The 14,805-nt window shown below is 49.6% G+C and overlaps 1 protein-coding gene across 1 annotated transcript in view; it reads right to left on the bottom strand.

The window, feature by feature from the left end:
* Positions 1-14,805, bottom strand: part of MARCHF4 (membrane associated ring-CH-type finger 4) — a gene marked incomplete at its 3' end in the record, with an annotated part of 98,907 nt that overhangs the window by 12,535 nt on the left and 71,567 nt on the right. Inside the window, exons 2-3 of the mRNA XM_079709800.1 lie at positions 11,874-12,029; positions 6,277-6,469 (exon numbers count right to left, since the gene is read on the bottom strand). Coding sequence (XP_079565926.1) covers positions 6,277-6,469; positions 11,874-12,029 — 349 coding nt within the window. The remainder of the gene's footprint in view (positions 1-6,276; positions 6,470-11,873; positions 12,030-14,805) is intronic.

The following is a 14,805-nucleotide window of genomic DNA, read 5'->3' as shown; positions in this document are numbered from 1 at the left end:
TGGATAATACTTACCCTGCTTATCTTTTAGGGTTGTTGGTCCCTTTCTCAGTTCCTCTCTGTTGCAGGGGTTTGGTGGTTTGTTCTGTCTACAGCAACTTACATCTGGCTTTCACAGTGGCATACATTGGTCTAGGGAGTTAGGACTGTAAGCCAAGAGATGCTTAATCTGTAGAGGCAGCCCGTATCCCAGAATATACAACCCTCTGATATGACCAAGTCCAGAGACATTGTCCACAACCCTGGACCCATGCTGCATCAAGCAGAGAATCCAGACCTTTCTGGCAACCATTTCAGGCAAAATCCTTTGGTGAGAACCAAAGGCCATTGTCTGAAAGTCATTGCTTTCACTGATTGACCTGGAGGCCAGCCAGGTGGACACAGCCACAGATGGGGCTGACGTAGCTTCACAAGCAGCAAGTTGACCATGTCCCAGACTCTGCGTCCTCTTAGCTTCATGGCAGAGAATATCTGCTGAGTTGGTGTTGGTGCTCAGTGGAGTTTCTCCTCATGTGACTCTCCCACTCTCACTAACTTTCCCTTAGCACACCACTCTGATAGAAAAGCTAAATACATTTTTAAGGATTAATTAAACCTCTATATTATGTTTACTTAGATTTATACTATCTGAGGCCATTTAACAGTTTAGGGGATAGACCAAGGTGTCTGAAGAGTAGAGAAAGTTCAAAGAATTTTTTTGTGTGTGTGGTACACGGGCCTCTCACTGCTGTGGCCTCTCCCGTTGTGGAGCACAGGCTCCGGACGCGCAGGCTCAGCGGCCATGGCTCACGGGCCCAGCTGCTCCGCGGCATGTGGGATCTTCCCGGACCGGGGCACGAACCCGTGTCCCCTGCATCAGCAGGTGGACTCTCAACCACTGCACTACCAGGGAAGCCCTCAAAGAATTATTTTAACAAACGGTCTTATTCCTTTCTTACTCCACCTCTTGAGTTAACATGGGGCTAGACTCATTTTCCTTTCTCCCAAGGATAAAATTTCTATCCAGGTACTAAATTGCTCCATCTATCCAAGCAGCTAGGGTCTATGGATATGGATTCTTTCAGTCAACATCTCTTGAAAACACCCACCTCCCTCATTTCCACTTCCACCCAGTCTCTGGTGAGGATCCCGCTCTTCCTCTGCCCACCTTTTCATATCATCTTCTTCCACTCTCCCAGGACTTCTGGAAGGAAAGTTTCTTCTTTTCCAGTGGAAGTGCGCTAAATGATTGAGTTTTAAAACTGGTGACTGCCTCAAAAGTCTGTAGGTGGCCCCCTGTGGCTCTCTGTGTTTTCCATCTTTGTGCAGTAAGAGGACCACATCGTGCCTCCTCCTGGCTGGCCCAGCCTGGTCTCTGTCCCTGTTCTAGCTTCTCTGCCTCCCATCGGTTCAGTGAATCAGGCCAGAAGTCCAGATTCATGAATGGAGGCAGGAGGTGTAGGAGAGCAATTATGGCACACTCTCCTTCTAGAGGAACAGACTGGACCCTGGGTTGGCATTCTGGTTTGTTTCCCCTGAAAATCTGATGAAGGTGGAGCGTCAGCTGGGTTATAACATTGCCTAAGTTGGAGGTGACCCCTGACGGGTGGGTGCTTTACCGTGAATACTGCTGGGAGGCTGTAGCATTGGGCTTTCTGAGGCCAGTGACTCTGGTGAATAAGTGTGACTTTTGCGGGGACCCTGGAAACTAGGCCAAGATGGACCCACTGTTGTGGATTTCATCTCCTCGTTTCTGAACTATCATTTAGGGGCTGAGAGACTAGCCCTAGACTAGGATAGGGAGTGTGGTGAGGACTCGCCTGCAGAGGTAAGCTGGACCTGCCTTATGGAGGCTGTGGGTCCTGTCCTGCATTCCTCTAAGGGAATCTGGTGCCAAACATGCTCTCTTGTAGTTCCGTGCATCTGAATGTCTAGTTAAGCCTAAAAATAAAGAGGCTCCACCTGATTTTCCCTTCCAGAGAGCCCTTAAAAGCTGATATTTTTACACCCACTTCTTTTTTTTTTTTGCCGTACGCAGGCCTTACACCCACTTTTGCAGTGCTGTGTGTCCCCTCCCCCACTGCAACTGACCAGAACATGGCAGAGGAGAAGTGTCTGGTACTTGAACTTCACCCTTACAACCACCATCATCACTCTTGATCATCATCATCATCATCATCAAAACCATCATCATCATCGCAACCACCACAAGAATGTGTGCATTCCAGCTCCTGCCCGTCACCTCCAACTCTCTTAACTTGATCACATATTACTCCCTTTTTAACTTTGTCTCCCAGCATTTTCTCCTATGGACAGCATCTCCTAAAACAAACAAACAAACAAAAAAACCCCTGAACTGAGAGCCCTACCGTGCTGCCTGAATTAACCTAAGACAAATTCTTCAGTCTCAGAGTTTCACCATCTGAAAAATGGGAGGAATAATCATTGCCCCTGGGGACACGCTTCTGAAACAGAATTAGCTCCAGTTAGAATCAATAAAATAATAGAGCAGTCTGAACTTTTTAAAGGTGAGATAGTCTAAATATAAATATATCTGACCACTTTTGGATGGCACCGAAAGCGATTAGGGTCCCTATGCATTCCCCTTCCATCCGATGGCTGTCTCCAAGCAGTCACTGGCTGCCAGAGCAGAATGGATAGTTCATGGTGTGGCTGTACACCTGGGAAATGATGTTCTCCTGAAAGCTTGGAAGGAAGGACAACAATGTGAAAACTCTCAGTATATGGCTCACTCTGCTTCTCCCGTAAATGGAGTGATTGAGTGCCACGTGTACACAAGAAGAGAGAGAAAAGTGGGCCGGGGGGAGGCAGGTAGATAGAGGGGCCAGGAAGAGACAGAGGAGATGGAGCTGAGGACCCCTCCTCAGGGGAGACCCCATGAGCACTAGGCAGGCCCGAGTAGGGGTGCTGGGTGGCTCAGAGCCCCAGGGAGCAGGCCTGTGGTGAAGGCCCCTCCTGTAAGTGGGCCCAGGTGCCCTCAAAGTCATAGGTGGCATCTGTAGGTACTCCATAAGTGACTCTGCAGGATTCCTGGTATCTGATGCGAGGATAATGGAAAGAGCCTTAGACCGCCAGCTAGCAGACCTTGCTTCTAATCCCAGCTGAGCAATCTTGAGAAGATTATTTCTCTTCTCTGGGCCCCTGTTCTCTCAACTTCCAAACAAGGGAGTTGCACTGGTCTATCACATGACCGATTCTCTTCTATGTCCCGTTCTCTCCGTTTTCAAATCTATGGACCCCTGACTGGGAGATGGTATTTATGCTTCTCTCTCTCACGCACGCTCCCTCCAGGAGAGGAGCTTACTGGTGACTTCACTGTCCCAGGGGCTGTGGGCAGAATGGACAGGGTGCCATTACTGAGCAGAAGCTTTGAGAAGCACTGCAAGTTTCCACCCATACTCCTGTGCTCCTGCGCTTCGCTAGAAGAATACATCCCAGTAGTCCCTGCTCCATTAGCCTGGGCCCCAACATGAGGAGAAGGCCTGAACCCAATACACAGTCAGAAGCTAAGTCCAGCCAAGCCCAGCAGAACCAAGCCATCTTGCAGACCCATGAATGGGACATAAATGCTTGTTGTGAGGGAGTGCAATTTTGGAGTTGTTTGTTACTGCAGCCAAAGCTGATCCATACACCACGTGACAGGAAAGCATGTCTCACAGATGCGCACACCAGGGACTGATCAAAAGCCTGCCTGAAGGAGAATGAAGGCCCCCTACAGGAAGGCTTCCACTGCTTCCGCCTCCATGCCAGCGCCACACACCTCCATATGGAAACACACCTGGGTTTTGGCATCAACAGCCTGTGCCTCAGCAGGACTAGGAAAGGAGTCTGGTAGGAGAGGGAACTAAATTAGAATGCCTCAAAGTCAAATTCCTCCCCATCCACAGTCCTCTCTCTTCCATAGGCCTCCAAGCCTGGGCGGTCTGTTTCTTTCACTGCCTATGGGCCGTGATTAAGGGGGAAGGGTAAGTTGTGACAAAGCGAGAGAGAGGCATGGACATATATACACTACGAAATGTAAGGTAGATAGCTAGTGGGAAGCAGCCACATAGCACAGGGAGATCAGATCGGTGCTTTGTGACCGCCTGGAGGGGTGGGATAGGGAGGGTGGGAGGGAGGGAGATGCAAGAGGGAAGAGATATGGGAACATATGTATATGTATAACTGATTCACTTTGTTATGGGGCAGAAACTAACACACCATTGTGAAGCAATTATACTCCAATAAAGTTGTTAAAAAAAAAAAAAGGCTCTTGAACTTAGGGTGGAGGTACCGGTTTAGCCAGCAGGGAGGGCAGCAAGATGCTTAGACAAGTTTACAAGTTCCATCATCACTGGTCTCTAGCTGCTGTAATCAGTATGCAATTCTCCAGGCCTCTCTGATTCCCAGTATTAAAGGACCCCAAAGAAAATGAACACCCTCTCAGCCCAATTCTAGCTAATAGATGTTTTCTTGCCTACAGAGTAGTGTAGCATATTTGACATAATACACAAGCTGGTGTGAGGCGAGGACAGCTGTGGAACTCTGGTACTCTCAGCGCTGCAGCCTAGGGGGTAACCTGAGAGGGCCAGGTTGGGGTGTATGACCAGGGCTTGAGCATGCTTCATTCACTCAGAGAAAACTGGGGTCATTCCCCACCTCCTCAGTCACTTGGATGAAGACTTCACAGTTGACAGCCACAGTCATCTGTTGGGAAAAACAGAGAGCCCTCCACCAACCAAGGTAACATAATGGAAGAGGAGGGAACGTACATTTGGGAATGGTGTAAGGGAACAAGCAATAACGGCAGTGGTGGGTTTCCAACCTTTTGCTAAAACACTGAAGGTTTTAAAACAAAACCTTACCTGGAACAGACACATATATAAACAGAGGAAAGTGCAGAAGCTCAGGGTGAAGCAGGGGTAAAATTTCAGAGCCTGTCTGTATAGCATTTCATTCTCCACTCCTAAAAGTGGCTCCTGAAGTTGTGTATGGAACCCCAGAACTATATACACTTTGCAAACCACAGGCTAGAGAAAGCTTGGGCATTAATAGGCTTAAAGAAAACTGGGCAATCCCATTACTGGGCATATACCCTGAGAAAACCATAATTCAAAAAGAGTCATGTACCAAAATGTTCATTGCAGCTCTATTTACAATAGCCCGGAGATGGAAACAACCTAAGTGTCCCTCATCAGATGAATGGATAAAGAAGATGTGGCACATATATATACAATGGAATATTACTCAGCCATAAAAAGAAACGAAATTGAGCTATTTGTAATGAGGTGGATAGACCTAGAGTCTGTCATACAGAGTGAAGTAAGTCAGAAAGAGAAAGACAAATACCGTATGCTAACATATATATATGGAATTTAAGAAAAAAAATGTCATGAAGAACCTAGGGGTAAGACAGGAATAAAGACACAGACCTACTAGAGAATGGACTTGAGGATATGGGGAGGGGGAAGGGTAAGCTGTGATAAAGTGAGAGAGAGGCATGGACATATATATTCACTACCAAACGTAAAATAGATAGCTAGTGGGAAACAGCTGCATAGCACAGGGAGATGAGCTCGGTGCTTTGTGACCACCTAGAGGGGTGGGATAGGGAGGGTAGGAGGGAGATGCAAGAGGGACGAGATATGGGAACGTATGTATGTGTATAACTGATTCACTTTGTTATAAAGCAGAAACTAACACACCATTGTAAAGCAATTATACTCCAATAAAGATGTAAAAAAAAAAAAGATTAAATGGGGACACTGTCTCTAAACACCCATCAGTACGCCTGTCACATAGTAAGTACTCAATAAATGTTATATATCAGGTTATAAAAAGAAAAAGAAAGCTGGGAAAAAAGGGAGCAGGTATCATCATGGCAGTTTCTGGGCATTTTGGTGTGAAGAGAACGGAATTAAATGTATAGGCATCCTTTGTCATGACTTGGCAACGGTGGTGCACACAACAGATAAGAGGCCTTCCACAACTTGCTTGAGGCAGGTAGACTGACCAACCTACTTTTCTCAGATATTTTTAGGACAAGGTTCCTTATTCTTATCTTCAACTGGGAAGGGCAGATTTGCTTGGGAAAGACCCAGATCTTCCTCCTTTGCTCTGCTTCCTCCTACTCTCTAGTCACCCCTCAAATCTAAGCCACTGGCCCCTCCTGAGCTCATAGGTCTCAAGCCTGGTGCCATCTCTGCTTTGACCTTCAAGAGGGAAGGACCCTGAGGGATATGTCTAATTCATCAGTATGCAGCTCCCCATTTCCGGTAGAGACCAGCCCCAGACCCACCTATGCACACCACATCCATGAATCCATACATCCCGTAGCAGATCTGGAAGAGGAGGTCTTGGCGCTGCCATTTTGCTGAGGGGCTGAAGGTCGACCAGATGAGCCAAGAGATACTGGCGATGAGGAAGAGGGAACCCAGGATGGCAGCTGCAATCTGAACCTTCTCAATGACTGTCAGAGAGATGGCCTGCCACTGCAGAGAAGAGAACGGGGGGTTAGCGGTTGCTTGGATGCCCTTACCCCATGTCCATCCCATTCCCATCCGTCCTCCTTCTGCTGCCCCAAGCTCTCGCCTCTGGATTTAAACCTGGGCTTTCCAACTTATAATGCGATAGCTATTTTGGCAAGTTTCTGAGGCTGACACTGTGCTTTTGATGTGGAGGAAACCTGTATCACACTAAATGATCAGAAGTCATTACAGGGAGGGGGGTCTGGGCGGGCATGGCTGGGAAGGAAGGCCTTTGTGGTTGATGAGGATACAGACAGAAAAATGGGAAATAAAAGTGGAAATGCAGAGTGTAGGTGGTGTTACGGGCCCCCAGAATATTCTTTTCTGAGCAACACATTATTTTCTCACTAACAGGTGCTGAGAGGGCACAGGCCTTTTTTTTTCTTCTTTTTTTCACTTGTTTTCTACAACACTGGGCATGTCATTTAATATACATGCTAGAGATGACCAATTCAACAGACAAAGAGAGGACACAGGATGTGGGGGAGAGGTAAGAAAAACAGTATAATTTACTGACCGTATATGAACACTGAGATTTCAGGGTTTTTTTAAACAGAAAAAAAGCACTATGCTAATAGCAGTATTGATGGATGGGTTGAAGGCTAGGGTGTGGGTGGGTTTCCACTCCAAAATTCTATGAGTCTATGGCTGGTCCAGGTAGCATAGGCCTAGATGAGCCGTGAGTTGGATTTTAGTTTGGAATTTGTTCATGCTCTTGCTCAGCAAATATGTACTGGGTATTCTCTGTGTGCCAGGCATCCTGCTAGGTGCTGAAGACAAACCAGTAAGCAAAAATATACAAGACTTCTGCCTTCACAGGGCTTTTCATCTAGGGAACACAGACAACCAAATAATTATTTACTACAGCAATCCATCTGGAGTAAGAAAGGGAGGTACGTGGCATGTGAGAGCCTACGATAGGGGGTTTCACTTCCCAGAGGAAGCAATGAGTTTACTGGGAATTTACTGGGCAAAGAGAGGAGGGAAGCATGCTCTAGCAGAGGGAAGAGCATGTGCAAAGACCCTGTGACAGAAGAAAGCATGGTGAACATGAAAACCTGGAAGAAGACAAGAGAGGGCAGAGCAGAGAGCAGGGAGCATGGGGTGAGACGACTGGGAAAGTAAGAAGGGAAGACCACGTGGGAGCTTGAAGAACATGCACAGATTTTTGACTTTATCATAAGAGTAAACATGATGCTCTTGAACAGTTTTAAGAAGGGGAGTGATAGGATCTGGTTTGGGAAGGTGGAGGGAAGGACTATCTTCTGATTGTAGCAGTTTGCATAATGCCCTGCAGAGAGCATCCCCAGAAGGCATTTCAGGAGGCATTTCAGAACTCTCAAGGAAAGGCGGACAACCTTCCTTCTGCCAACAGTGAGCCCTCCCTGCACATTAAATGGCCTGGATGGAAGCACTGATTCTGGCTCCAGCCAGGACTGACCAGAGGCCCCTAAGGAACTGTAACTACTGGAAAACATTTTGCTTGCTAGTCTAGATGTAGGACATTAGCCTTTGCACTTAATTATACAGATCACATCCCATCACAGGTAATTGGGCCCTTACATTTTCCACTCTCCAGCCTAGGGTTACACATAACAAAGGCATTTTCCAGAAGATGGCCTGATCCAACAGGCTCCTCTCTTAGATGACAAATGCTTCGTCCAGAGCCTGCCTCCTGACTGAGCTTTTTGTTTCCACCACTGTGACATCAATACCCTCCCTTTCTGCTCCAGATTTCACAAACCCCAAATGGAGAGTCACAGGAAGCTCCCCTTAATCCCTAAAGCCCCTTCCTACCAGCCCCTAAGCCACCCGAGGAAACTAAACAGCACTCCCGACTACAATTTGAAGCAGGAAGAAGAAAGAACAGGAGGAGGTGATATGCACAAGGCTCTCCTCCTGTCTGTCCGACGGGAGGCTCCACAGAGCTGCAAGGAGAAAGCAGAGGATAGGAGAGCTCTGCAGCCTCCCAGGGAGGCTGGGAAGGGGAGAAGGGCTCCAGAGGCACCAGGCTGTGCCACCGCCAGACCCCCAGAGCTTCGTCCCCAGCGAGATCCTGATCGCAGTGTCCTGAGACTTCTCCGTGCCCTGCTGTGCAGCAAATGGAGAGACAAAGAGGAAAGCACATGAAGACAGGATGATTCCTTCCTTATAACAGGAAGGGAAAATGAGCAAGGGCCAAGAGACCCAATCCTAGCCCAGCTCTTCTCCAACTTGTGGACTGTGACCTAGGAGAAGTCAATAAATCATCAAGGGACTTCCCTGGTGGTGCAGTGGTTGGGAATCCGCCTGCCAATACAGGGAACATGGGTTCGAGCCCTGGTCCAGGAAGATCCTACATGCCGTAGAGCAACTAAGCCCATGCACCACAACTACTGAGCCTGTGCTCTGGAGCCCACGAGCCACAGCTGCTGAGCCCGTGTGCTGCAATGGCTGAAGCCCGTGCACCTAGGGCCTGTGCTCCGCAATAAGAGAAGCCACCGCAATGAGAAGCCCGCGCACCACAATGAGGAGGGGCCCCGGCTCGCCACAACTAGAGAAAGCCCACGCAGCAATAAAGACCCAATGCAGCCTAAAGTAAATAAATAAATAAATAAATTTACAAAAAAATTTATTAAAAAAAAAATCATCAAGACTTCCAAAAAGTGGAGATAGTTGGTCCCTCCTGCTTTCTAGAGTATTGCAATGGTTAAGTGAAATTAATCAGTGCTCTGAAGGGTACATGCTGCCATCATTTTTGTTCTTCATTATGTTTCAGCAAAAGTACAGCTATGCATGTCAAGGTGGGCCTACTTATAACTGTACTTAGCAAACTCCGTGCTGGGCACTGCAGGGTAGAGGTTAAGGGCCAGACTCAGAAGTCAGACCCCTTGGATGTAACCCTGCTCCACCAGGGTGACCTTGGACAAACTGCTGACCCCTCTGTGCCTCTACTGTCTCATCTGTAAACTGGGAATAATAATAATAAATTGGGTTGTTTTCAGTATTAAATGTGATGATGTATGGGAATACCTAGAACAGTGACTGGTCCCCAGTTAGCACTAACTAAATGTTCATTATTATGATTGCAGTTCAGGTGTAGCAAAGAGGATGAGAAGCAGCCACAGAACCTTGAGACCACAAGGCCACCCTGACATGCCTCCTTTCTCAAGGGGCTCTTTCTAGAAACAGAGCTTGCCGAGGGTCACTGAAATAACGTGCTGTCTTGTCCGCTGTTTCTCACAGCATTGTATGGGGCATGAACCAAGAGGTGAGAGACCTGAGACCTGGAAGAGACTTTCCTACTCTGACGGCAGAGGTAGCTCCGGCACCCCATCCATTGCTCCGCTCGCTCGTGGTAGGGCCTGCCTGCTCCATCCTGTACCACAGATGGTCAGGCCCGCCTGGGAGAGCAGAAGTTGCCCCACCATGGCTGAGCAAGCAGCCGTCTCACACTTGGCTGAGCCCAAGCCCAGGACATGCAATTGGGACAATCTGGGCCACAATCACACAACACTGCTGCCAGTCCAGACTATATCCTTCTTCTGGTACTATCTGGAAAAGTGAAATGGCATTTACTGAGCACACACCATTGAATGCAATGGTCCACTCACTATCCAGAAGTAACAGAATCAGAGAGTCTCTAGTGACTAAAAACTCACAGTTAAAGACACGGTAGTAACTTAAGAATAAAGCCATAGATCAAATTTGTCAATACTGCCATCTGCTTACTGCACTTATGAGATTAGAATGACCTTTTCTTTTCTTTATCCCCAGAAAAAAAGTTATCCCTAAATGGTTCTTCATTTTTTGTGTCGAGGGCTGATTCCTGTTTATGAGCCAAGGGCGGAGCCAAGGGGGCACTTGGCGGTGGGCTTGTGGGTTTGGACGTTGACCCTTTTCCAAGGTTTGAATCAGCTGAGAAGGAAGGGAAGAGTTAACGCACTCCAGGGCGTGGAGTCAGCTGCCTCACGGCACTGCTATTTTAAGAACACTTCAAGATTTCGGAATGAACGGCTAAAGATGGAACCAGCGCAGGGAGAAGCGCTTCTTATTCTGACCCCTTGGTCCACTATTGGGATGGCTGAGGTGCCTGGGGGCTCTAATGCCTCCTTCCAGAAATAAGCCTCCCCGCTGGCCTGCACGTGCGGACACTGCAACTCCAGGTATTTCCAGCTGCTGTTCATGCAAAGATCCCATAGCCACCCTCACCCCCAGAGCACTCGCCCTCCTGGGGCTGCAGGATGGACTCTCTCCCACCCCCTCGGAGAGGAGAGAGACAACGGTGCCCAGCTGCTGAGTTCCCACCCTCACTAGCGCGCTGGTTAATTGATTACGTGGCAGCTTAACTGGCTGACGGTGCGTTTGTGGAGGTATTTTCAGAAGCAAAGCGCTCTCTCTCTCTGTGTGCCTCGCAGGGGGAGCTGTGTGATTTGGAAGATTTACGACATAGTGCAGGACCTGCCAGCTCCTTGGAGGTGATGGATGTATCGGGGCAGGGCGGGAGGGGTCGGGGAGGACGGTAGGGGAACCCTTAGTTCTGACAGGTCCAGCCCTGTGTGAATCTGTTTCGCAGAGCCCACCTGAGCCCTGGCCCTCCTGTCCTTGCCCTGCACAGACACTCTTCAAAGTCTCTCCCATGTCTTTCTTCCTTCTTGCCCCCTCTTCTCTTTTCCTCTGCTTCCCTCTCCTGTCTCGTCTCCATTTTTCTCTAGTCCCTCGTCACAGGAAGGATGGTCTGTGGACCAGCAACATCAGCATCATTCGATAGCTTGTTAGAAACACAGGATCTCAGGCCCCACCCCACATGCCTGAATCACAGTCTGTGTTTTGACGAGATTCCAGGTGAATGACACATTCAAGTTTGGGAAGTACCACTGAGCCTCCTCTCTCTTTGTTTCTTCTCTTCCGCCCTTAGCTTTATCACTGTCTTTCTCCTCACCCTCCCACCCTATCTTTTTCCCCTCCCGCACTCGTCTGTCCTCTGGTCTTTCTTGTTTTTTCCTCTCTCCTTCCCTTCCTCCCCTCTTTTCTTCCTATTTCTTTTCCTTATCTTTCTGATTTCATCCATTCATTCAGTCATCCATTAGCTCACTTATTCTCTCTCTCCCATCTGATTCTCCACATTTCTTTACTTCTATATCTATTTCTCTCTCTTGGCCCCAATCCCTTTCTCCTCTTCTGGCGGAGGCTTAAGAGAAAACACAAAAATTCTTTCACCCCCTCCTGCCCGGTTGCCATCCGCGGTCTCTCCCACCTGGCCCATCTTGTTCTTTTTCTCCAAACCACCCAGACTCTAAGGTGAAGTCGTCCTCCCGCTGAAAAGCAGGGCGTGTGGGAAACCCCGGGCCGGAGCCCCAGCATCCCAGCGGGCAGCCCCCGGTTGTACCTGCAGAGGGTTCTTTGTGCTGATGGCGATGACGTGGTACTTGTAGTAGCACAGCTCGCAGCTCCAGCAGCCCCGCTCGCTGATCCACTTGATGAGGCAAGGCTGGTGCGTGCACTTGACCGAGCCGTCGCAGCGGCACGGGCTCAGCAGCTCCCCCTGCAGGGAGAGAGGCGGAGGGTGGTGAGGCCCGAGGCCCGCCGTCTGGGGGTGGCGTTGGGGGTCTGGCCGCCTGAGTGCTGGTTTGCCCCCCCAGCCCTCCCCGTCTCGGGGCAGACCAGACCACAGGCTTAGTTGGGAGGCCCCAGACACTAGAGGGGAGGCCTGGGCTCCAGATCCCCAGCTTCCGTGAAGTCAATTAACAATTCTGAGCCCCCCGGCTCCTACTCGGTACTGCCCAAGTCCTAGGGTTTCTGTAGAAATGAGTCGGGGGATTTCTGTGGAAGCCCTCTGCCATCCAAAGGGGGCGTCAGCCTAGACAGACTTCTCTTTAAAGGCTCAGCCAGGGGTCTCAAACTCAAATGCTCTCAGGGCCAGACAGGTGACACAAGTGACAGAAGCCAGCTGGTGGGGATTAGGACAGATCGGAGGGCCCAGACCCCAGTTAAAGGGACAGCCATTATCAGCTGTACATGTGGGAATCTAGGTGGCACTTTTTAATGTAAAATATCCCCATAGTCAAATGTCAACAGCGAATCCAAGTTTTGAATACAACATATTGTAAGGATCCTTTTGTCTGAGTCCGGAGCTCTGGTCCTGAGCTTTTGCATTCTTCTGAAGGACAGCCCATAGAGACCCAGTTCCCCTCTGTGAAGCCTCTTGCCCCTGGTCCCAGAGTGACAAAAACATAGCAGGCAGGCCTGAATCCCGGGGACCTAGGAGGCTGGGCAGGTGCCCTCTCTGAAGGCCTGGGGCCCTCTGGGCACGTCCCTCGGGCCTGGTTGGGAGTGACTGGGAAGCCCAGCCTGGCGCAGGCCTCAAAGCAGGGAGGCAAAGACGGTGGCTGGATTTGAAGCTCCTTGTGAGTGGACCGCAGAGCTGGACTCAGTCTCCGGAGCACCCTGCGACCATATGTCACATGACCACGACTGAAGCCTGCGTCTGCTTCCTGCTGGGCCTGATGCTGCGGCCCCAGAGTGCCTCCTTGAGCCTCCCTCCCCGCCTCCTCTTCTCTCCTCTCCCCTCCCTTTCCCCTCTCTCCGCCTGTGTGTTCTTTTTCTCCCTCCTCACTCAGGGTCTATCATTTCTTCTTGCTGACTCGGGTCCACCCAACGCCTTCATATACCTTCTCAGGGACTTCAGCAGTGGGGTCCACCCAACTCCCCAACCTGTGCTTCCTTCTGACCTATCCCATGCCCCCCCCTTCCTTACTTCCTATGCCCTCCCTCCCCCAACTCATCTATTTTGGGAAAATGTCTTCTGTCTCACTCCTATCAAAGGACCCAGGAACTGCCATGCACAGCCCCATTCCCTACTCCCCACGCTGATGTATTTGAGATATGGCCACTTAAGCCATGTCTCTGTTAGTTTGGGGATTTCACTATTCAGGAAACCACATCTTGTTCCCAACTTTGAATAAGCAGGCACAGGAGCTCCTGACCTATAAGTTACAGAGCTTCCTTTGTATATTTAATCATGCTCTTGGCTGTAGACTGTAGAACCAGCCGTTTCCTCCCAAGATGCTTGGAATCAACTTTCCCTTTCACTTCAACTTCTATCATTCAAAGACTGCCCCTTGGCCTGGATGTGTTCTAGAGTGTCCTTTGGCACCTGGTATACCTGTCAAACTGCTTCTCTGTCTTCATGATGGTTCCAAAGCCACCTCCTACAGGGAGTCATCCATGATTTCTCTAGGTTGAGTGCAATGCCTTGATCACTGAGGGCCTTATCAGCACAACCTTATGAGGCTCTCTGCCTATGCCTGTCTACCTCCCAGAGGAGCCCTGGAAGTCAGGTATGGGGGGGTCATTCATCTTTGCACCCCATTCCCCCAGCACCTAGCCTACTCTCAGCAGGTCCTCAGCAACCTTTGTGTTTGAGTGAGTGAAAACATAAGTCAGGTGTCTGCTCAGGTTTCCTGCCTGGCCCTGAGGAACGGGGATGAGACTGCCCACTCCATAAGAACGGGAACCATGTCCATCTTGTTGACCTTGGGACCCCAAAACCTCACTCAGTGCCCAGCACTCCCTGTATATATGTACAATGAAGGAACATGGTGGCAGAAATGCTCAGGGTGCCTCATCCCCATAAAGTCCTCCCTGGTTCCCCACTCTGATCCTCCAGTGTTGACAGGCCCCCTCACTGTGGCTGAAGACCTGGAGCCTTCCTATACCCGCTGTGAGAGCACTTCCCCATGTGTCTCTGGGTCACTACACTGTGACCCCTCACAGAAGCAATATGTATCTTATATCCATCTTTGCACCCTTAGCACCTAGTACAGCGCCTGAAACAATTAGACAATCCATCCCACTTTTTTTTGTGTGTGTGGCCGTGCCCCACGGCATGTAGGGTCTGAATTCCCCGATCAGAGATCGAACCTGCACCCCCTGCAGTGGAAGCACAGAGTCTTAACCACTGGACTGCCAGGGAATTCCCACACTCCATCCAACTTTAACAGTGCAGTGCACACACAGCTGTTTGATGAATAAGAGGTTTTGCTCCTCTAGGACATGGCCAGCCTCTGGCTCCAGGTGGGCAGCGGTGGCTCCAGGGAGAGACGTAGAACAGGCAGGAGATGCCCACATTGCCGGGCACTCAACACAGCCATTGAGGCCCTTGGTATGGAGAAGCTTCTGTGTGGTTCTGAGAAAAAAAATAGGAGGGGGAGGTTGGGGAGAGGTGCTGAGGGAGAGGCAAAAGCCCTCATTATTCATGGCAGTATTTCTTAGGCTCGTTAATTCTAAAGGATGAGCTGGGTTTGATTAATCGGGTTGTT

Source organism: Hyperoodon ampullatus (genome assembly GCF_949752795.1).
Source record: "Hyperoodon ampullatus genome assembly, chromosome: 8".
Lineage (NCBI taxonomy): Eukaryota > Metazoa > Chordata > Mammalia > Artiodactyla > Ziphiidae > Hyperoodon > Hyperoodon ampullatus.
Note: the sequence above shows the minus strand (reverse complement) of the source record. Positions and strands in the feature narration are given on the sequence as shown.